Here is a 24,932-nt window from a genome sequence, read left to right on the forward strand (position 1 = left end):
TTACTTATTACTTATGACCTAAGCGAATTTAAAAAATATATTTTAGTTTGTTATTTTTATCAACTTGAGAAAAATGAAAAAAAAACACAGCATCCCTAACAAAAACAATTCAAGAATCATCTTCACTAAACATCCGAGCACATCACTTGCTATCTCGATATGAGATAACACGACTAGATAATGTTCACTGTACTCACTGAACCGAGTGCTACTCAGTTGTCAACTGTACACGACACTGTTAACTAGTGTGAGGTAACGAACAACATTTCTATTTAATAGTGAATTTTACAACATTCTTAATATTATTACACATTAGTGAATTTCAAACAAAATTGTTGTAAAAGTTTTTGAGAATTCATATTTTTTTGAAAAAAATATTATAGTGATTTGTGTTTTTTTTTAATTTTTGTCGGTGGATTTTTGGTGAGTTTTTTTTAATGAAAAATATGGATTTTTCTATTTTATTTTTTTTAGAATATGGTAATTAAATCGTAGTTGAATATTGATTGTTATTGTTACTTGTTATACTTATTGTGTTATTTTAATGGTTTATTAGTTTATTAGTGTTACATAATAAGATAAACTATTTTTGTAACGTTATATCATAAGTACATAATAGTTAAATATGTTTTTTATATCGTAATATTTCCGATTCTAAGGGATATTAAGTAATTTTCAGACGTTACCTATTTGTATTTTACACAATTAAGTTTTTATTTAACTTAAGTACAGCTTAGATGAAACAGAATAGATTGTACATAGAATCTAATTAATACATTTTTTTAAAACAATAATTTTAGCATCTAATTTAAGTTTTTAATAAATTAAGTACTAAGTATTTATTATATTTTACATGGATTATTTAAACAATTTGTTAAGATATTGAACTTACATAACAAATATCAATAATATCTTATACTAATACAATATACTTAACTTTAAAAATAACTAAAACTATCAGAAAAACAGTTTTAGTGAAAATTTTCCGGCCGGCGCGTAACAATCACATGATTGTAGTTCGCGCACGCGGCCGCACGCCGTGGCGGCGCTAGTGTCGCGATAAAAATAGCTAATGTCAATTATAGATGATTCTTCATTGACATTTATTATTAAGTGATGCTGATATTTATGAGACGTAACAATGCATCTATGGATATTACATTATGTTACAATTAGTTCTATTCTATTCAGTCGTATGGTTAGTGGTCAACCTAGTGTCAAAATTGTTCAAGCCGCCTGAAAGGCCTCTGACATGGCTTAACGACTGGTATCTTAGTAGACAACAACCGGGACCGACTATTTACGTGCCCTCCGAAGGACGGAGACGCTCAGTTCAAATACCACTATGCGGTCACTCATCTAAAGATTGACCGCGCCAAGGGTTGCTTAACCCACTGATCGTTTACCGACCGCACCGGTGAGCGCAACTGGCTATAACGCCTCAAGCACGATTACTGATGTATGAGGTATCTTTAGTCACGGATATCCGGGCCGGAGAAAGGTCTGTATCCACCTTGTAGGTGGATCTTAGAAATATATTTTTGACTTATTAATTTACAAAAGCCAAAGTATCTCAGGTGCCTCTATTTACAGACTGTTGTATCTTTAGAATTATTAGAATAAATTACGTGTTCTTTAATGCTCAATTCTGTTCAACCTATGACGACTCCATGTTTTAGCCACGTAAACAACATGTTTATAATAGATACTAAGTTATTGTAGTTTGTATGGAACCGATGTGTATTGTTTTATTTCTATACATTTAGAGATACATTGTATTGTAGTTAGTTTAACATGATCCATGAAAATGCCTGAGGCTCGGTTCAGGTACTGAATAGATTATAATGCCTACTTAGAAGCTGGAAACACATATGACGTACATTTATTCTATACTACTTAAACTATATGTACACGCAAAAGTTTTTCAGAACGTGTGCTGTGGATTTTTTCTGTTCCTTGAAGTGAAAATTTCTGAACATAGATTTGTGTGTTTTTTAGAATAAGACATAGGTACATAGGATGCTTTAAAACTTAAAGCGTTTATTCTTTTCACGTAGAGGTTTATGTATAAACAATTAAATTGCTTTTGTTAAGTATCTGAACCGAGCCTTAATATAAATAACTTTAGTTCAAAGTAATCCAGTTTCTGAAACGTTGATGAACGTTATAATCAGTTGGCGAGCTGTCAAACCACTGTTAGTATAATTTTAGAGAGAAAAGGTTTATCACTTTGATTTGCACGTTATGTGCAAGTACTTATTATGTGTAAAAGCCGCTTTAGTTTAAAAACCTTTATCTACACAAAGTTATACATTTTGACAGTTAAGAATATTATAATACTTATTTGATTTCACAATGTTCTTTAGTCGAACAATGATTTGACGAACCTTTCAGAAGCCAGATGTCAGTGTAACTTTCATTTTAATTATATGTTTTCAGGTTTTTATGTAGTATCTGATTGCATTTGGCATGAGCATGTATAAACAATGTCTTATAATTTCTAGTTCCTGGAGAAGTTTCGTATTGACAAGAAGAAGACAATAACCCGGCAAGATGTCGCAATACGCCACCCGTCTCGTCGGTGAGTTAGGGCTCAAGGGATCGCTTCACGCTAAACCTTCGTTTATGTTCTGTAGAATCTTAACAGCACAAATATAAACTGAATTCTGAATTTTCATTTTTTTCACATGTAGTTACCTACATAAAATTATGTTCAAGCGAGTCCGGATGTTTCCTCGATAGAGACAGAATGAATGCTCGATCCTGTCAAGATGATTGCTCGATCTAGACAGGATGCTTACTCGACCGAGAGGTGATATAAATTTGCTCCGTCGAGTAAAGCTTCACAAATTTAGATTAGATAGACAGCTTAGATTTATTTTTAAGATATAATTTTTCTTTTTTGAGAATTTTATTATACCCTTATTCCTCATTTTTGAGTTATATTGTACGAAAATGAGTACCACAATTATTTATATCTGTGCTGTTAAGTTGTTAGATGTTGGACACTTCAAATACGAAGGAAGCTTCAAAAATGTGCTTACACCGGGTTAAGGGTTTCCAAATTTTCGTATCTATCTTCATTTCTGGTATGGGTTCGCACATTTCGACAAGGGCCTTCTCATATTATTTGCGCAAGAACGCATAATGTTGATATTAAAAAGCTTTATATCGACGAATTGTGTAAAAGGCTTATTTGAATCGACATTTGTCGTCTGCGTTAATCAATATGGGAAGTCATCAACGCTTACATCAAGGGATCGATGGGATTTCAATCACTTTGGCTATCATTCTCACTTCTATGGAAAATGTTCCTTGACATGACAGGTCAGACTCGGGAACGCCAGGAATATATGACATAATTCCTGGCATGAAATGACATGCTCATTTTCATTTTCTGAAATGACACGTCAGACTAAGGCTGTCATGACGCATCAGGCTCGGCGATGGATTTCTCTTGGTGATTGGCTTTTGGAATAATGGATAATCTTTGTAGTATTAGACTTAGTTTAGTCTGTATGCTTATGTGTTAACTATTTTTTTTTAGAAATTAGATAATCATTGCGTCGTTTACACCGTAATACTTATTTACACAAATCAAATAATTTGAAAATTTTCTGTTAAAAATGACGGATTTTGTTATGGTATTATGGTGTATTAGTTGCAACTTTCTTTTTAATTAAATAGAATTTGTAAGTATTGTTTTGTGACTTAATCTTAATAAATAATAAATCTAAATCTTAACGTCTAATACTTTTATGTAATTCTTACAATTTCAGCTTTTTTGGTGTTGATCTCCTTTCTTTTTACCTTTAAAATTAGTCTTAGTTACTAGCAAATCTATTTGTTTCGTGTGTCATAATTTTAAGCAGTACCCACGGGCCTGTCGAAGACAAGGTTTTTCTACATCGTTTTAAACCGTATAAAAACTAAAGCAGTACTTATGCTTCTGAACAAAAGAATCTATCACAAAAAATGTACGGTTTCAAAGATATGAAAAAGCCGGTTTTCGCGAAGCCAAGGTGTTATCATTATTCAAACGACTAAAGTTAAGCTATTTGTTACTATCGCTTTGTGAAGGAGGATGTAGTACTAGTTGTGTGTAACAACAGTTTTAGTTTTAGAACCTAGCTATTTATGTTTGTGTTTAACTATTTTTGAATCTGTTCAGTTTGAGTTGATAAAACATTTTTTTTATTGTACCTACAAAGATTAACTAGTAAAGGCTTATGAGTATTTTTAGAACTATGTTTGTATTATAGTTACAAAAATGCTAATACATGTCAATCGGGACACATAAATAATGTCATGCTCGGTAACACACTAGCATGACGATTCATTACAAAAAATATTTAAAAAGAAATGGATTAAACGATCTATCAACTCTTGCTGAACAGACAATATTCTCAATTTTCAAGATATGTACCTACTGTCTAGAACTTATGCAGTCCCTTCCATTCAATATTAATAGAAAAGGACAGCATTAACTTTACGGACTCTATCTTGAATATTAAACAATCTTAATTCCAACGTAACTGACTGCTTTTAATGTTTATTTAAATGAACCAGATGATATTGATAGACTTTTGACAGTTGTTTTTAAGATATCATTTTACAAATTTTTCACAAGTTAGTAACCATAAAACCCTTATTTTACTTGTCTTTTACGGAACAACACACCGGTTACATTAATAATGGTACAAGTTAAACATCCGAATTCACACAACCATTACCCACATCGCCCCCAAAAGTCATAGAAGTTCACCACCGAGCTAGAACGTGAGGATCCAATAAAAAATACGAGTTATTCTCTCCCAACATGACCGTAAGTAAGTATATTCATGTCACTTATAAAATCCGGCTTAGAGCATCTGGAAATCACTATCATCAAAACAAAACCCATTCAAAAATTAAATTCTTACAAAACCTGCTTCTAAAAGCAAGTCAAATAAGGAGCCTGCGTGCACACTGTTACAACGTCTATCTATACATCTGTATATACAGTTCCCTACACCATACCTTCCACCTGCAGAGATCATGCCAGATGATCTGCAGCCTGGCACCGTCGTCCGCCCCATCATCGACCATGAGGGAGTCAAGCTCCTGGCCGAGAGGCTCTACGGCATATCCGCCCTAGAGCTGATCGAACTGAACGGCTACGACGACAAGAACTTCAAGATTGTCGAAGACCCTAACGTGAAGAACCCATTGATCACTACTCCGAGTGAACATGGATATGTTCTGAAGATCATGAACTCTATTGACTCGAAGGATGTTGCTGTGGTTGAGGCGCAGAATGAGATTATGAACTTTTTGGGTTAGTATTTTGCTTTTCTAGTGTTCGTTGCAGGGTTTGTTAGATAGAATAAGAATTTTTAAAGACGTTACCTACGTACTTGTACCACGTCACCTGACGTACTGCCAAACAAAAGTTTATAAATATGAAGAACATAGGAGCCAAAGTGGATCTTTCACCATTTAGAAAACCGTTAAAAGAACGCGTGAGCTGGCCAAAGCAGGGAGATTTCGTCCAGAACTATTTAAATGTACATCAGCCGTGTTTATTTACACAGGGTAGATTACGAAGAGACATTACGAAGGTCGCGTGATTTGCAGCAGAAGTCTCATTAGTTTAGGAACTAATTCAATTACTTGGTCTATAGATAGATAGATTAAATGTGTACCATGTCATTTTCTAGCTGCTCGTTCAGTCACCTGTCCAAAGCCGATCCGCAACGTGTACGGGCACCTGTACTCGATTGAGACGATCGACGGGCGGCAGCACGCGGTGCGGCTCCTCAACTACGTGCCCGGCGACCTGCTGCAGGACGTGCCCAAGAGCGAGGCGCTGCTCTACCAGCTCGGGGAGTTCGCTGCTAATATCGATACTAAGTTGCAGGTGAGGTATTCTGCCTTTGTCCGTCGTAGCATTGCGTCGGGAGGTTCGATTTCCACACAAATAGTTGTTTCGGCTCTTTTTGTAATTCGTGTCCGTGTTGCTTGTATGTTTGTAAAAATCCTCGCCACGCAAGAGCGGTTGTTTGTGCGGGAGTTGTCGATTTGAACATATGTTTGGCGAGTTTAATATGTATTTCGTTTTAAGGTACTTTTAAATAAATAAAAAAAAATATTAAATTAAACATTGGATTACGGTGGTCAGTTTGAAATTAGCCACCTGAGTAAGAGTTGATTTTAGCAGCATTTAGTATGTCTCGATGTGACGGGATAAGAAGTATTTTAAAGAGAACGAAGGTTTTACATGCTCTCTGTATTTTGACAGGATGGACATAAGAAGGCTTTACATGCTCTAGGAATATTATGTAGTATCTATGTGGTTTGCGATTTTAACCGAAATGTCAAGCATATTAAGGTAATAAAATTCAAATTGAAAAATCAGAATTCAAATGACCATTACCTATAATCATATAACAATGAGACTACCTCACTATTCAAACAGCTTATATAATATACTTATTGAGGCGAGTGTTTCACAGCCAGTACAGTGAGTACAGTAGGTACAAGGTAATAACACAATGATTGGAACCTTGGACTACTCGGTGCCTATTGTGTATGACATGTGCTACGGTATTAATGTCACGACTGACACTGTCCGCTTCACTGTCACATAGTTAACTTTAATGATCAATTTTCAATTTCGTATCATATTGTTAGTGGCGTATAGTTAAAACTGTATGATATTCTATATTTAGTTCACTACAAAGTGAAAAATCTGATAGAATAAATTGGTTATTACTCTAATCGAATCTGGGATCTCTTGCTAATCCATCACAAATATTACAAATTGGGTTAGTCCCCGAGCACCCGAGGCCCCCGTCCCGGAGTACCCCGATTTGATGTTGTCTTTTAAGCTATTAAAAGTTTAGCGTAAAAGTACCGTCAGCAAATGATACGTTTTTTACATTTTTTTAGTTTATACCTAACTTTAAGGATTACGAAAATATATGAAAGTCATGCTATGCAAGAATACAATGTAGGGTCTCCTACAAATTTTAGTCATTGCAGTTAAAATAAAATATGATGTAATAATGTAAATATATAAATGATGTAATTCGCCTCACAAGTGACAGATAGGTTTCATGTGTTCCTAAAAAATAACATAAGCGTTTCCGAAATCAGCCAAAAGATATCTTGATAATGCGTACAAACTGACTACTGAAAATTTATTATTTAACGCTACTAAGTTTTGCATTTTAATAATGTGTCTCTATTCTTATTGGTGTAGAACTTCAACCACTCCGGGCTGGCGAGTCGTGAGCACATGTGGATGCTGACGAAGGTGCCTCTGTTGGACAAGTTCAAGTCTGTCATCAAGGACCAGGAGAGACTCGACCTCGTGGAAGAGGTGAGTGAACAACCGTGAAGGTTTACTCATATTTTTTTTTAGTGAGACTGGTTTATTGCTGGTCAAGACTTGTATATTAGAACCATAGAAAAAAATAATGACTATTTCAAATATATTGTACGAAGTTTGCGAAATAAATGATATTTTGAATTTTGATACCTACTTAAAATAGAGTATTTTATATAATAATAGAATATTGTACTATACATCTTATAGGCCTAATACCTTTTCACAATGTTTGCTATAGTTGCTTGTTAATGAGAAATTATGTGGCGCAGAATGTAACTAAAAAAACCTATACATTTTTATGAGTTTGATTACCGAGTTATGTAAGCATTAATCAGATGTCAAAACCTCGTGAAAACGTGATCTATCAGGTCGGGGAAAAAATCTTTTCATATTATAGTATGTATGAACTTGAACCTAATATTTACTAACGTGTGTTTTACATAGGTGATCGAAGAGTTCAAGTACGCAGTAGTGCCTCGCCTGGACGAGCTGGAGAAGGGCGTCATCCACGGAGACATCAACGAGATGAACGTCCTTGTGGGACTCAAGCCCGGCGGCAGGTAGGACTGATGACTTGCTTACATTTAACGGTAGTATATCTATTCAATAGCGTTTAAACTCATATAAAAAAACGCAGACGCGAAACCGGGGGTTAAAGTTTGTTAGTATTTAAATTATATTATTTGAACTCAAACCTTTATGTGAAAGATTTCCATTCGGTTATGACAGTCTTTAGGTAATCAAAATCTACACCTTATAGCGAAAATTATTCACAAAATATAGTCTGACAACTTAGTAAAGAGTCTCAGCCGCGAACCTTGCATACAAGGCTCTCTACTGAGTTGTTGGACTATAGTATAATAGCTGGATTTGATAACGGAATTTTGATTCTAAAAAATATTCCAAAATATAAAGTTAATGTTAGTCTAGATTTTTATCGTATGTTCGTCTTATTATTAAAATTCTATGCGTGAGATTAAAACTGTAACTAAGTAGTACAGATAATAAAGCATACAACATAGTTCTAATTTAAATGTTTGTTGTTCTAAGTTGACTCATTTCTGTAGTAAAATAAACTGTTCTCAAAGTGCATTGTTAACGCTAAATATAATCATGTCACGACGTTTGTTTGCGTAAAACAAGTTAGTTCTCAGATAATGAACACAGACAACATCTATCTTATCGAGATTGTGAAACTGTGATAACATAAACTCTAGAGAACATATAAGTCAATTTCGTAAAAGAAATACATTTATTTACTTTAAAATCTGCACAAAAATATTTATGAGTACAATTAAAGTGTTTAAACTATTTGGTTTCCGTGTTAAAATATTTAGTTCCAAAAGTTATCAACAGATGTCACTTAAACTTTAGTTACACTATTCCACAATAGATGTCGTTACACAGAAGTATTTCTACTCGACAACAGATGTCGCTTTAAGTTTCAGTATCACTAATGCGTGTTTTAAAATAGGCGGGTGGATTCTACAGTTTTGAAGGTATGCACAAAAATTCTAAGCGGAGTTCTTTTGAGGTAAGCCAAGTATAAATACAAAATATTTGTAAATATAACTTTCTTTTTTAAAAGTGATAACTTGGCTTACTTCTGTGTGCGGTATTGAGGAATTCTGAAAAATGTGGGTAAAATATCTGTTTATTTACTTATCTACAGACATTGTTTGCGTCACACGATGGAGCTCAAAAACAAATTCATGATAATATAAATACAGTATCTAGTGTCTGTCTGTGGATATAAACTTAATTTTGTTGTTAACAAACTTCCAACACAGAGTCAAAAACAAGCTTTAAACTGAGGTTTCTTCAACAAGATCTTATCACCCTTCAGCAATAACTATGTAAAATACACGGGAAAATGTCTGACAATATAATGGACTAACATTTAACGAGGGTATTCAAATAAACAATAAACTTAATTCATCTAATCCACTCTCTATTGTTGTAACTGAACTAGGCTTACAAATTAAACCAAAGAACTTTGATTAACAATAGCTGATTTTCTGAAAATTTAGTTTTATTGGGTTAGTATACCAGCTTGCTCGTCTGCAAACGGTGTAACTTTGGCTGAAAATGGCTAAACTGTCAAACAAGCCTATAACCTAATTAATATTATGTAAGCTTTTGAATATTATCAGTCTACCTATATTTAAATAATAATATTAATTTCTGCAGCAACCAAAGAAAATATTAGGTCGGTGAAAAAGTGTTTTCGCATTATAGTATTTATGAACTTGTAATAAAATCTCTTTGGCTTTAAGAATCACAAATGAGTACACGTTTCTTATTCTTTCAGTGAGCTCGTGAGGTACCCAAATATCGAGCTTTTTTGGGTAGAGAAAAGATTTTATTACAGGTTCATACATACTATAATGCGAAAAGACCTTTTCCCCGACCTAATATTATGGAAACTTATAAATATTTCTCAGTCTATCTATATTTAAATAATACTATGAATTTACACTCTAAAAATATAACATTGTATCTCTACAGTAACACGGACTACCGCATCACCGGTATCATAGACTTCGGCGACATTCAAGCGTCATACTACGTGTTCGAGCTGGCCATCGCCATGACGTACGCCATCATCACGTCGGGAGACCCTCGCTCCGGGGGCTTCGTGCTCGCCGGGTACACCGTCAACAGGAGACTGCCTGACGACGAGTACAGGCTACTTAAGGTACTGCTTTAGATAATTTCTTACTGAAATGGGGTTATTTTGAAATGGAAATGGGCATGTTTAAGGTCAATTACACTATTTAAGATGCTACAATTTTATTTATTGCGATAGTAGTGCAAAGAACTGGAAACCTGAATTAGTCGCTAGTTTTTTTTAGGAGCTATTTATTTATTTCTATAACCAAATTAACCCTAAATTTTCCCAAAGTAATTTTACGGTAGTGATAACTGACGTTTAAGCTTTATAAATGTCGCTGTATAAATTATGAAACTGTATATGACGGAAAAATACGAAACACTGTATAGGTAATGAGAGTTTGTATGAAGTTTATTAGAAAATCCCACTACAGTTCCGTTAAAATTAACTACAGATTCAATACAATAAACAAATTTAATTCATCCGTTTAGTCTCATATAAAAAAGGGAATCAAACTTAAGTTAACACAAAAATCTCTTATCTCTTTTCAGACGCTCATCTCAGCCCGTCTAGTCCAGAGCCTGGTATTAGGCGCGTACACACGAGAGCTGGACCCGTCCAACACGTACGTGTCTTCGACCGAGAGGGCCCACGGCTGGGAGCTGCTCAAGAAGATCCGCAAGACCAAGCCCTCCGAGGACGGAGACCCTTGCGCGTGGAAGGAGATCGCCAACGAGTATTTGACTAGGAGTTAAATATTGACCTATATTAAATAATTGCATTTTTTTATCCACTTTATGGTTATGATAGAATTTTATACTAATACCAAAGTAGTTAAGTTCTAAAGATTCTGGGTCTGGCAGCGATGTTTTTTAGAGAGCCGACTTCATAAGTAAGCCCTTCAACGTGACAGCTGGTTGTTCAGTTGTAAAGATGTGTGCTGATAAACGCAATTTCAACGCGTAAATAACCCATCTTACTGATATAGTTTTAAGTTTACCGTATAGATTAATGCCAGCTCGGGACTTTGTACATCTGACATCTACTATTATAAAGACTATACTAAATAACATCTAATGAATATATAATATGGGATTTAGCGCCATCTATATTTGAATTTCAAAAACTTTGGTATTATCGTATAAATTGTTCTACAATGTATATATTTTTTTTGCTTTATTCATAAATTATGTCATCTTTTAAGTAAGATTATATTATTTATCGTTTTTTTTAAATTTTCGTTTAAAATATTTATGTAAATATATTGAAATTTAATCAAGATATTCTGTTCAGTATTCGTAGTGATATTGTTTAGCTGTTAAATATATTGTAATATTAAGAAGCGTAGTAATAAATAAAGACTGTTTATAACAACTTGAATTGTATTTTTGTCATAAATAATCAGTCTAGCCTTTCTTCCAACTATATTGGAGTCGGCTTTCAGTCTCACCTGATGTAGCTTTTACATGGAGCGACTGCCTATCGGACCTCCGCTACTCAGTTACCTGGATTATAACACTATACCCTTCGGTAAGACTGGTTGACAGACTTTCAAGCTTCTGACTACTGTTAACAACTGTCAAGAATCTTTGTAAATGACAGCATAGAACCATAATTTAAGGTGCCTTCCCAAACACGGAAGAACTTAGAATGTTTGATATGGCCACCCATCCACACGGCTGTTGTGTACCGGTAAAATACATTTCGCTACAGTTCACGACGCGGCGTCTTATTCTTCACACAAGGTAAACAAGATAAGGGAAAAGCCGCAAGACTGCGTTCATTGTTGCATCGCAAAACTACGTCACACGGCAATACAATGCGTTTATTTGCCGTTTACTTTTTTTATATTTATTATTTCCCCAACCCGCACTTGGCCAGCGTGATGGACTCAATTCCTAACGCCTCTCACATCACGGGAGAAACCCTTGCCCAGCAGTGGGACATTAATAGGTTAAATTTTACTTGTTTATGTATTATTTATATTAGATCGGGGAAAAGTCTTTTCGCATTATAGTATGTATGAACTTGTAATAAAATCTTTTCTCTACACAAAAAAGCTCGATATTTGGCTACCTCACGAGCTCACTGAAAGAAACTTAATGAATCGTGTACTCATTTGTGATTGTTGAAGCCAAAGAGATTTAATTACAAGTTCATACTTACTATAATGCGAAAAGACTTTTCCCCGTTCCGTTGAAAATATTAGCGAGGCTTGTGCTATCCATCCAAGTGCTTCCCTTTTATAAAAGTATTTCATTTGGTTATCAAAATGTAAAAGCATTTAGCCAACACATGCAAATTAGAATGAATAAAAATCATTGAGGTAAAAATCTTGCATCATTTTTACTCGACTTGCTAATGCTAAGGAGGGTAATAAGTTTTTCAATCTATGTAATGTTGTTTATTCAATCAGCTGCAAGTTGCATTTCAATTTAAAACCTGTCAGTGTGGCGATGGATTAATCTAATGTTATTTAAATGATATTCTTCGAGGCGCGGATTAAGATGGCCGATACTGTCACATCACTACCTTGTGTAGATCAAAGGTACCGCCGCGGAGTTGTTAGTGTTGGGATTTATCGATAGTTTTGTGAGAAGCGTTTTTGTATTACGCTTTGAGAATAAATTGTAACTGCTAGGAAAGTTTTAACGATATTATTAGACGATTTGTTATGAGTTCGATTCCCAGACCAAACAGGTATTTGTGTTATTGACATATTTGTGTTTAGTATGCGTTGTTGGTATTACTTAAGTGTTCTCCATAATGCACTAGACATTTTTATTTTTTACAAATCAACTCCCGCACTAAAAATTTCTCTTGTGTCGCGGGGATTTTTACAAACATGCAAACAACGGACACAAAGTACAATCAGACTCGAAACAATTATTTGTGGATCACACAAACAATTGTTCCGTGTGGGAATCGAACCCACCACTGCACCACGGAGGCAGTCAAACTTTGGGACTTATTTTTTATTAAACGCAGTCAATTGCTTCTGCACCTACCAATTTCATTTGAGCAAATTATCAAAAATTTGGTTCTTTAAGTTCCATACTTAATTTAATAACTTGCGCTTAATTACCGACATCAGTCCCATCACTAGTGACTAGTGATGTTGTCAACTCAGCGGCGCGGACATTCAACTTGACTTCACTTGACGAGTAATTTGTCAGTAGCTGTCACCGTGACACACGGAATTCTAAAGACAAGCTTTTCGAATACCACAGAATTAGAAACCTTTCACTTAAATCAGAGATAGTAAAATATTATATTCTCCTATTTGAGCCTAAGTATCTATTTATTTATTTAAATTTTAGGTACTTTACTTAATTTGACTATGTTGACCTACTAGACGTAGGTCAACATAGTCAAATTAAGTATGTAACAGTCCAGGAAAAACTTGTAAATTTTAAGGCAGGTTGGAAACGGTTTCTATATTTCACTTAAAAACTTAGACACAGATGCTTTGGATATACTTAAGCAATTTTAATTAATATAGAATTAAGATGAATGAACTAAAAATAACATACAATATCTATGTTGCTCTTTAGGGATTTTGAGTAAAATCGTTCCAGATGTGCTCAGTCAAACATTCTTTTAACTGTGATTTTAATTTTGAAACCTTGAGATTAAAGCTGTACATTGATACTGAATGCATTCGAAAGTATAATGCAATATGCAATAATCTCTTTTATATCAAGAACTGTAGTAAATACACACATATATGGTGAAAAAGTCATTGCTTTAAATACTCACTGGGTGATAACATTCTTAATTATTGAGCTCTTTTGTTAATTTATCGAACAATCGTCTAAAAGCGTATGTAAAATAAAACTTTTTCACGTGAATTCGAAAATAGAGTAAGACTGTTATAATTTCGATAACTAAATGAAAACATTTTTTTATTAATTATTAATATTTAAAAAAAATGTTAATTTAAAATTTTGCCCCATCCGCACTTGGTCAGTATGGTGGACTCAAGTCGCTCTTTCTCGTTCGGGAGCAGTTCCTTGTTGAGCAGTGCGATAGTGAGGTTAAAAAAAAATTGAAATTATTATGAACATCATGTAATAATTGTTGTAAGTAGGTACAGTCACTGGCTTTCGTTGAGAAATTAACTCTTATCTTTCGTTGCTAAATGCCACTCTAATCACTTGTAATTTGGCTTAGGACAAGTTTTAAAACAGCTTGACCCATGTCGTCACCTAATTCTATGATAGATAAATAATAAGTATAAGATATACATATAAGTACGTTTGCATGCAGTTTATTGTCTGTGCTTTTAATGCAATGTTATAATTCCGGAAAAAATGTAAGCTACTTCCGAACTCGGCAACAGTTTTAGTCCAAAAATATATTCACTTAAAACTAGACCATGACATTGTTAGGTAGTCACTAGTGACACACTGGAATTACCCGTGTTTTGAAATATCTCTATTATTCTATACACAATAATACACATGATTTATGTCCGTAAGTGTACGAGTGGCGCCGCGGGCGACAACCAGTGTTACGATAAATATTGAGTGAAAGTTAGTTAAGTGCAGTCTTCAAGTATTTGTTTAACTTTACGTAGCTACTGCCAAAATATTATAGCAAATTATGCAATGGAATGCTTTAACAAAAAAACCTTATATTGACTATTAAACTAAAAGTAATTTTATTATGCAATAGTACTTATTATTTCTTTTTCTGAAGCTTCGATCAGCACAGCTAACACCATTTTTATATTCTCTCAAAGATTACAGATAGATAGCTATCTTAGATGATCTTACATTAATTGGTTTGGCAGGTATTTTTTTCGTTAATGGGTTATGGTAAACAAGGTAACGATAAATTAGTGTCCTACAACTTAATGGCTTAGCCTTGACACGATTTATCTAGACTATAATAAATAATTCTGCGCTTTCTCAAAATAAAGTAGTGAGCTGTATTAAATAGGCTGCAGTCGGCTGCAAAAGCTTAGATTAACTAAATTCTGAATTTTGTGGACCTACTTCCACTCACGAACCCTGTAAATAAGGCTCTCTTCTTGTTTAACTCTTTTAAATTACGGTTGTCCTTACTCAGTAAACAGTGGATAGGTTATTGAAAACGGCGGATGGGTGGCTTTTCTACCACGGATATGCGAGATAGCAATGCAACAATACCGCATAGAGACTAAATGGTGTAGGTAATCCTTAAGGATGCAGTGGTTTTCCCCGTGACTACGCGCACCTTTGTTGAAAAAACCATCCTTATTGGTGGTTTCCTGTGACGTATTTATTCTTATGATGCAAGCACAACGTCACACCTGTTATACCCGAAGACGTAGGTAGAAATACGTCCGAGTTTCGTCATTTCACGTAAAAGGAATCAAAACTATTGCTAGGATTATTAAGAGCTTATAATCGTCCCAATGCTGGGCAAAGACATCCCCACAACTATTATTTTCATATGAAGGAATGTAAAATGTCAGTCGACTGATTGACTAGTTTATAATTGTTACTTAGATAAGGGATAACATTTTACGGGTATCTTTTGAAACCCAAATAAATGACAACAAAGATATAAAAAAAGCAAGTGTCGCAAACGGAACCGACTTTCTGCGTGCCCTCCAAAATACGGAGACGCTCAGTTAAAATTCCACTATGTGGTCACCCATCTAGGAAATGTTTACCGACCATGTCGTTTTTCATTCAGCTCAGTTTGTCATAGTCTCTGTTTTATCTACGCTATTTTATCCACACACGAGTCAGGTGACTTGATATAGCAGCTCCTTTCTGTGATCAAATAAATAAGTTCTTGTCTCGATCACCGCCCACGCATCTGCGAGCATGTGTCGCGTGCGCAGCTGCAGCTTACCGTTACAAGACATCCCTTAAGAAAAACGACAAGAATATTGTGTTGCAGTCACGGAAACGTTTACAAACAAACCATCATCATTGGTCTGTGTCCATCTATTGTAGATGTTTCAGGTGGCGTCAGATAGAGGAATATTTGTAATAAGGGAACATCTCCGTTCGATGCTTAAAAGGCCTATGCGGGAGTGACAGCCGCGACCGCAGTTTTGGCAGACGAAAGAGCCTGAGGTCGATGGGGGATTTGAAGTGCGTAAATGTTACCGTTAAACTATACTACTAACATTACTAAAGTATTAATTCTTTAAGAAATATAACGTTGCAGTCGCGGGAACGTTTACAAACATACAAACAACAGATATATTGCAGTCAGCAGTATTTGTAGCTGAATTAAATGTCTTTCTAGCTGCTATTTAAACAAAACAGCCAACTGTGCAGGAGCTTTTTTTTATATCCTATTGTACGCACAATACACACAATACCCAGGTACACTTGATCACTTTCCATCAGTCTTACAGAACGGTGGGTCAGAATTCGACAGGCGAAAAATCACCCGTTTTCTCGAAACAAGCAAAGCAACAAAACTTGGACCACACTTTGTAAACAACAGTTTTAAAACTACTTTAACGGTGGTCTAATGGTAGAGGCAGTTGGTTTTTTATCAACAGGCCACCATAAGTACGAATCACATCCTATATCATATTTTCTAGGGACTCCATGCCCAAGTTTTCGATCTAAGCATCAACTTAACAAGATTACTATGATTACATAACCCTATACTAATCAGTGAAACAAAAAGGTTTCTACAGCACGATGACGTCACCACACATCAATTCGGTCTTGAATAACACTCGTGAAGAACACATTATAATAGTAAATGTCGCAACTTGAGATAAACTTTCACTAACTATGTCGCTTCAACTGTCGGTGACATTGAAACATTATTGTAGGACAAAGCTTTTATACCAGACTGTCTCAGTCCAGCTCCAGGAGTTCGTGGTTAATTTAGCAACAGCCGCGCGGATCGATAGTTAAGCTACGCTTGCCGAGGTTGTTCTGTGGATGGGTGATACTGACCATCTTAAGCATATCGAGTTCCTCCGTGTTTGCACAGTACTAACGATGTTTGCACAATGCTGCTTTATCTCATTAATCACTTCATTATTATCCATTTCTCTCCTTTGTAAAAACTTCGTGAAAATCCATTCAGTAGCTTTTATATGCCAAATATGACATGCAAAGAACTTAAAATTAAATATGTTAGCTTAAAAAGGTATATGTTTTATCAACGTCACCCTAATTGTAGACTATTGCTCGAATCAATAGGCAATCCTATATTCCTTGCAATCAAATCCTAAAAAATATTTAGCTCTTCTAGCCAGGGATAGATTAATGTAATTGTCATTGAGGTAGGTTAGTTAGGTAGGAAGCCACGTTATCCCGCTTTTTCAGTTTGGGTCTACCACATCTAAATTTTATTACTATTCTGAATGACTTTTTAATATTTTGAATACTATTTCAAATCTAGTCATAATTTCATAACAGTATATTTTGCAGAGTTCGTTTCTCTCTCGTTCATTAATCATTCAGTTTTGACATTGCAATCTTTTCTAAATTACTTAACTTTTAAGTGAATACACGCTAAAGATAATGAAGTCTTGCGATCGAGAGCCCGTGGTTTCAAATCCAACCCATTATCACTTTAAGCCACACTATTCACGCATCTGAGATAAGCTAAGGGGTTAGCAGAATTGCTAGTATTGTATAACGTAAAGTTAAGTATCAATAGTCTCTTTAACACCAAAAGGTAGTATCTAGTTTATACACTGAATATTGATTATTTGACATACTTCTTCATGTTTATTTTTCTTAAGTGTATAATTTACATAAGAATATTTACAAATTACTATTATATATAAAAAATCGAAAACGAAAAAAAAAATTTAAGGAAAAGAAAGAGTGCCATATGCGTCGAAGTACTCCTTCGCATCGCTGTCTACCGGGAACGTTCCCAGAATGCTGGCAGCATTGCTACGTTGTATGTTTGATTCTTTGTTCTTCATGTTTCTTACATTAGAAAAATACCAAAAGAATACTGTTTAAACTACTAGCAAAAAAAGCTTTCAAAGTTTAATGACGAAGACAATTTCAGAAGCTCACTCAAACCAAGATACTCTACAAAACGACTTCTTAATAGGAAAATACTCTCTACTATTACACATTTTTCCACAAGTTCAGTAGCAGAATTCACAATAAACCCGAGACAATTCCTTACGAGATGTATCCCTCGCTCTAGTGTGTGAGTACACACGCTCGGCTGCGCACGCGTGACTTCAACACATCGGCCCAACGAAAGTGACAGTGTACGAAACCTCCCAGTTTTATGGGAAATTAACTACGTGGTGAAGTGTCCGTGAAGTGGGTTATGTGTGGTTTTTAATAAATTTTCGAGTTTTTTTTTGTGGTGTTGTGTTTTTGAGGTTGGCAAACTTATTTTTTTCTTTATAATTTCGGTTAGTGTTAAATCACTTTTACTTTTTGGAAAAACTGAGAGAAAAGGTTTAAAATATTTTTTCAATGTATTAAAATGAATTTAAACATGGTCAAATAGTAATCAAAATGTTTAAGAGTGACATTTGAAAATTATTTTAAAACTTTTTTTAGAAAATTGTTTCTTCAATGTTTCAGCCATGTAATGTTAGTTGTTGTAACAAGCTTTAAGGATAGCGTAAGCTGTTATTAAAAAATAGTTTTAAAGAAATTTAAAGCAGTTTATTTAACAAATGGGTGTATATGTTACTGTAAAAGCCCGAACTGTGGTAAATCCTAAGATTTTCCGGTAAAACCTAAGATTTACCAACTCTCAATGGTAAAAGTCCGAACAAGCCAGAGTTTAAAAACTATGTTACGATATATAAAAAAATCCTCCTTCATAATTATGTTTATAACTATTTCACGGTGTAATTATATACTGTGACATTGTTATAAAGAAGGAGTTTTGGGCATAGCGACATGGGTAGGTTAGGTTAGAAGGCTAAGGTGGGAGCGAGCGAAGCGAAGCTCCCACCTTAGCCTTCGTGGTTATTTTTTTTTAACCACCCAGAAGGAGGAGCCCCGCGAAGCGGGGCTCCAGCGACATCTCGATATCATCAAGTGAACATAGGTAAAAGTTCGAAATAAAATAATTATTCGGACTTTTACCATTGGCAGTTGGTAAATCTTAGTGCTCATTCACGTTGACTCGCGGGCGCGGTGGCGGGCGCGGTCGCGAAATATCAAACATATGGCGATGTACCGAAGTGTTCACGTACAAACCGTTCGCGCGGTCTAAGTCGCGGGCGAGCTAGCGGCGTCGCGCGCGGCCCGCGCGGCGCGCTCGCGGCAATATCAAACAAGTGAAGATGTTCGTGTGTGTTCACGTCGAACTAGCGGTGGCGGGCGCGATCCACTCGCGATGTCAAGTAAGATCAACCAGTTTGAGCCAGTTTGAGCCAAACGCCCGCCTGGCGGCCAACGTGAACACAAATCGCCACGTCCCCGCGCTCGCGCCCGCGAGTTCCAACGTGAACAAGCACTTAGGTTATACCGGAAAATCTTAGGATTTACCACCGTTCGGGCTTTTACAGTAACATATATACCAAATAAAACAAAAAACAATGCCTATAATTTTTTCTAAATTAATATCACACTAGAGGCTGCCCGCGACTTTGTTCGCGTGAAAACCCTTCCCGTAAATCCCGATCCTTCGGGAACTCCGGGATAAAAAGCAGCCTATGTGTTATTCTGGGTCTTTAGCTACCTATATACCAAATTTCATCAGGTTCAGTAGTATTTGCGTGAAAGAGTAACAAGCATCCATACTTACTCACGAACTTTTCACATTTATGATATTAGTTGGATAGTAGGAAGAAAACAACAACTCATATATTTAATATACTTTGGTAAAGAAACGAAATCAATGGCAGAAGTAAGTCAGCAATAAATACAGAACTACTTAACTGATTGCTAAACCAAAGTTGACGGTTACGGTGTCATCAAACTCAGTTTTATGGCTATTAGTACAAAATTAACATAACTAGATATAAAACTACCATACACGTCACTTTATATTGATATAATATAATATATTCTATAACCATACCATATTAATATTATAAACGCCAAAGTCTGTATGTCAGTCTGTCACCTTTTTATGGCTAAACCACTGAATTAATTTTCAAGCATAAACGTTTTTCGAAACGATTTTTTTTTACTAGAAGAGAATTTATTTTTTAATTTTACCAAAATTCACGCCACTCCGCTAGCCAGTTTTTTAATTAAGCAGAAGTGGTAGATGTTTGTGTATACATTTGTGTTGTATTTTTTCCAAAAATCGGTCCTTAATCAGCTGTAAAAGAAACTAAACTTTGTACGTGACCAGAGCCACGTGAATCAGCTAGTCTTTACTTCTATATCTACTAATGTTATTTCGAATGTTTGGATGGATGTTTGTCACTCAATCACGCCAAAACTACTTAACAGATTTTGATGAGGCACACAATGTTTTAACCTAGAAAACCTTTTTACGCAGACATATTATGTAGTTGTAGGCAGAAGTTAGTAATGTATGAAGGAACGAAGTCGCCGAAAAAGGCTAGTATATTCTAAGCTAATGATATAACTTATTATTATGATAATATTTATTTGCAATACATTGTTTTGTTAGACCTTCCGCATATCATTAATATTATTAAGATTAGTAGTTCTACGGGTTTTGTATCTCATCTCAAGTTAGTTTTATTTTTAACATTTCTATACGTCATATTTTAATCTAAGCTCCGGGTTTTGCTAAAAGTAAAGGTAAAATATAACCTGAAGACTTGTTTTTAAGAATAAAATTAATTGCTCTTTATTTTAATAGGAGGTGGTTATAATTATAGACTTTGCACATGTCAAAATAAAAATTTGAGAATGTGATAAATCGACATTTTGTTAGAAAATCTCGAGGTTTGTGGTGTCAAGGTCAAGCAGGGTGCTTTCTCGCAGAAGTCTTGGTTTCGATACTCTAAAATAATGTCAATTTTTGTGATCTGTATATATATTGTTCTCTTTAGGATTGACTTTGTGTATGTTATTTGTATCTTTGTAAAAGTGAATTATAACGAGCAATAAGCGTGTCTTAAGAAAATATATATCTACAAGTTAAGTTTTTTTGGCTTTGCATAGGAATCGAACTCAATACTTCTGTACTGCAGTCACATTCACAGCCGCTATACTATTTAACCGGTCATATAATATTTTGAGTATGCAATGATTGATGCGACTTTCATTAATAGCTCATCATTATTCATGTTTGTAAAATGATAATTATTCAACTTCATAATTATCGGTCAAAGTTCATACAACTAATTACTGTACTGCTTAGTGGAATAGAAAATATTCTTAGTATCTTTTTAGAGTTCTGTACCCAAAGATACCCTCCTATTTAGGTTCTGTTGGATAATCTAATCTGCCTCTGTCTGTATGCGACTGCTGACCGAGAGGTCTTGGGTTCGATTTCCTAAACGGGTCTGGTAAATTGCGATATGAAATATTCATTTGGGCGAAGTAATATTGTTAATGGCAAATTTTGGGTGTATTTCATATTGCTCTGCCTACACCTACAGGCAGAACAGGCGTGATGTTATGTATGAAAATGTGAAAATTCATATTTTTTTCAGTCTGATTTCACTAGAAATCGATTCCAAGACATTCGTGGTGGCATTGAGCACTTTAACCACTGCGCCTTTTGCACTTAGTCATAAAGGATCCAGGATATAATCTTAATATAATAATTATTATAATTGCACATGTAATGACTGTATGGGTTTACCTAAAAATAATAACTATTAATAATAAACATTTCCTCGTCTTTAGGGTTTTCCTGCAAGTTTTTAAACCTCAATTAAGTACTAAATCCTTTTGAGTATTTAATGAGAAGTATAAACAAGGAAAAATATTTTGTTATGTCTTTAGTTTGGTCATTGAGAGGTCTAGAAGTCGATTCCCGTTGTTGGATTTTCTAAATATGTATTGAAATATTCTCTATTTAACGCCTTTTGGTATATTCTATACAGGTAGTGCTCTTTGTTTGTAAAAATTCTCATCGCGTCTCAGATTCGATTCTCGGGTTGAGCAATTTTCTAGTGATTTTCAAATACGTATGGATTTAATACCAGTAAAAGATAATAATAAAAAAAGCGAAGCGTGTGTATATTTATGAAATAACTTAAAAAATGCGATGATTAATGCCAGTTAGTCAATTATTTTGCTTCCACCGGAAATTGAACTCACAATATTTTGCTTCGAGCGACGACCACTATAACAACTTTTTTGCAATGTTTTTGCGTATATAACAAGATAATTATCTAACAAAATAACTGTGTCAGTATAATTAAATAATATTCATATGATAGTATATAATATATGGGAGTGGTGTCACTTTCACTCAATTCGCTAACTTGATTCATTTACATCTATACTAATATTATAAAGCTGAAGAGTTTGTTTGTTTGTTTGTTTGTTTGAACGCGCTAATCTCAGGAACTACTGGTCCGATTTGAAAAATTCTTTCAGTGTTAGGTAGCCCATTTATCGAGGAAGGTTATAGGCTATATATCATCACGCTACGACCAATAGGAACAGAGTACCAGTAAAAAATGTTACAAAAACGGGGAAAATTTTGACCCATTCTCACTTATGTGACGCAAGCGAAGTTGCGCGGGTCAGCTAGTTTATTATATTGCAGGCTTTTGCGTTTAGGGTACCGTCAATCCGTACGTATTTTATAAGGGAGATAATCTATAACTTCCAAAATAAATAATCGTAGGTAGTGTTAAAGCGAAAATTTGTGAGTCTTAGACCTTCTTAGATTATATTCCCGATTGTCTCGTCTACGCTGTCACCCTGGGGTGACAACTGAGAATTTTCTTCCTACTTTTATTCCCAGTTGTCAGTAGACGAGACAATTGGGAATATAATTAATTTAGCGGTTCAGGAACAAAATTATTAATAGTTTATACCAAATTTATTTGGAATATGGTTTCTGCAACAATTTCTTTGTTTTTAATTAAAACCCTAGAGCGACTCAAATAAGGGACAAAAATTTTACGCGCGGTTCAAATAGAAAGCCAAAAAAAATATACATTTCTGGTTCAAGATTCGAATCCTAATGCTGAAAAGTAACAAGTTTAACTTTATCATATATACTTTATAATATATATAGCTGACCCGCGCAACTTCGCTTGCGTCAGTCAGATAAGAGATATAGCCTTCCTCGATAAATGGGCTATCTAACCTTAAAAGAATTTTTCAAATCGGACCCGATAGTTCCTGAAATTAGCGCGTTCAAACAAACAAACAAACAAACTCTTCAGCTAATGTTAAATATAATATATATAGTATAGATTTATTATATTAAAGAGGAATAATTACAAATATGTGATCGACTAGGATGAATTTAAAAATTGCACTGTTAGTTATATTATTTCAAATCATTTTTATAATTACCGCTGGAGACTAGTTCTTACAAAGTTTGCAAAAGGAAGAACAAGCTATGAAGTAATGTAAAAACGAAATTAATTAGTTATCACAGATAAACAAACTTAAGTTGCAAAAGATTAAGAATATCTTAGCGAAACACGTTTCCGTGCTGTTTTATTAATATTATACAACAATAAGGAAAATCATATCAGTATTATAATGTATATATTCACACAAAAATAACCTTTATATCTACATTTTGCTGATTCAATACCATTGGTGCTTATGCCTCAACAAATTATAAAAGGTTGGCCATATAACCCCCTAATTATAATGACTCAAAAATACAAATATATTTTTTTTAATTCCTCAATTAATTTCATATTTATCTTCAATCCTTTATTGTTATTAAAATACGATTTAATAATAATAATGTTGATTTGAATCATAATATTATGTAACGTCATTCGATTCTTTTTGTTTCGCAATTTCCTTATCAATTTTGGTTTAAAAGCACTTATAAATCTATAACCAGTTTTTCCTTTCTAAAAAGCAACATACGGGAGCATTATTATCAAAATTTAAAGACGATTTTTTTAAAGGCTCCCTAGAGAAACACGCACATAATATATTATATCACATCGGTGATATAACTGGCGGTCCTGTATGAAAAGATGAAGGGCTATGAATAAAGCAAGGGTAGTTTGTAAGGACCCTAGTAAGTGACTGCCTACCCCTATGGAAAAAGGGAGAGTAGCCAGGAGTTTGTTGCCAGCTCTTCTCATTGGCGCTACCTTCCGAACTGGTGGTAAATTCACTCTCTGTATTATTGACTATCATAAGTGTCAGCATTTGACCTAAATGAATAAATGATTTGATTTGGAAGACAATCGTATATTAATCTATCTATGCAAATATTTTCGAAATTCCGGATAGTTTTTAACAATTAAATTCAAGTTTTACTCTAATACCTACATTTTGATCCTAATTATGTCTAGTTTTACCTATTCATATAACATGTTTTACAAGTTTTGAAAATGATGAACACTACAACAAAATAAGAGTAACAAAAATATTTTATAGTATTATTTAAATTCTAGTTTTTTATTTGTATGTTTATAAAAATCGTTAGTTTTTATTATTGATACAGGAAATTTGTATTTAAAATAATAATATGACTATTGGTGTTTCGCGCCAAAGGAAATGAAATAGATTTTATTTTGATTTTGGACTTCTGGCACACGTTGATGTAGACACCTCGATCAATATTCCTATAGAAGACTCTCGTCCTAAATTAATACCTCTTGCTTTTGGCGTGATTGAAATTATCCAAACAACAAACATATTAAAGCTGAAAGTTTTTTCCTCAAATTTAGGGGAGGAGGGAGGGTGGGGGTAGTCCATCTAGAGCACCTGTTCAAATAGCCTTGATGAAAAGCACCTAGCCTAGTCCACGAAAGCCACCCATCAGTAAATAAGTTTACTAGCTGACCAACGCAACTTTGCTTGCGACAAATAAGAGAGAATGGGTCAAAATTTTCCCCGTTTTTGTAATTTTTTTTACTGGTACTCTGCTCCTATTAGCTGTAGCGTGATGATATAA

The 24,932-nt window shown here is 34.5% G+C and overlaps 2 protein-coding genes across 5 annotated transcripts in view; one reads left to right on the plus strand and one right to left on the minus strand.

Moving 5' to 3' along the window:
* LOC142983137 (doublesex- and mab-3-related transcription factor A2-like) overlaps positions 1–24,932 on the minus strand; it is a 109,940-nt gene that overhangs the window by 40,647 nt on the left and 44,361 nt on the right. The window lies entirely within an intron of this gene.
* On the plus strand, positions 154–11,360 carry LOC142983121 (hydroxylysine kinase). 3 transcript variants are annotated; one of them, XM_076129961.1, is made up of 8 exons: positions 154–252; positions 2,505–2,581; positions 5,033–5,317; positions 5,700–5,899; positions 7,244–7,363; positions 7,817–7,932; positions 9,881–10,070; positions 10,538–11,360. In XM_076129961.1, exons 2-8 carry the CDS (start codon positions 2,554–2,556, stop codon positions 10,739–10,741), a joined length of 1,143 nt encoding a protein of 380 aa, XP_075986076.1. In that variant the 5' UTR covers positions 154–252; positions 2,505–2,553; the 3' UTR covers positions 10,742–11,360. The 3 variants fall into 3 exon arrangements, with proteins under 3 accessions (XP_075986076.1, XP_075986078.1, XP_075986077.1); XM_076129962.1 differs by lacking the exon at positions 154–252 and adding an exon at positions 279–423; XM_076129963.1 differs by lacking the exon at positions 2,505–2,581 and having other exon boundaries at positions 169–252.

Source organism: Anticarsia gemmatalis, chromosome 23, assembly GCF_050436995.1.
Source record: "Anticarsia gemmatalis isolate Benzon Research Colony breed Stoneville strain chromosome 23, ilAntGemm2 primary, whole genome shotgun sequence".
NCBI lineage: Eukaryota > Metazoa > Arthropoda > Insecta > Lepidoptera > Erebidae > Anticarsia > Anticarsia gemmatalis.

Coding starts and splice junctions, on each gene's coding strand:
- LOC142983121 (XM_076129961.1), top strand. CDS start 2,554: ATGTCGCAATACGCCACCCGTCTCGTCG. Junction 7,933..9,880: donor GGACTCAAGCCCGGCGGCAG/GTAGGACTGATG, acceptor GTATCTCTACAG/TAACACGGACTACCGCATCA. Junction 10,071..10,537: donor ACGAGTACAGGCTACTTAAG/GTACTGCTTTAG, acceptor ATCTCTTTTCAG/ACGCTCATCTCAGCCCGTCT.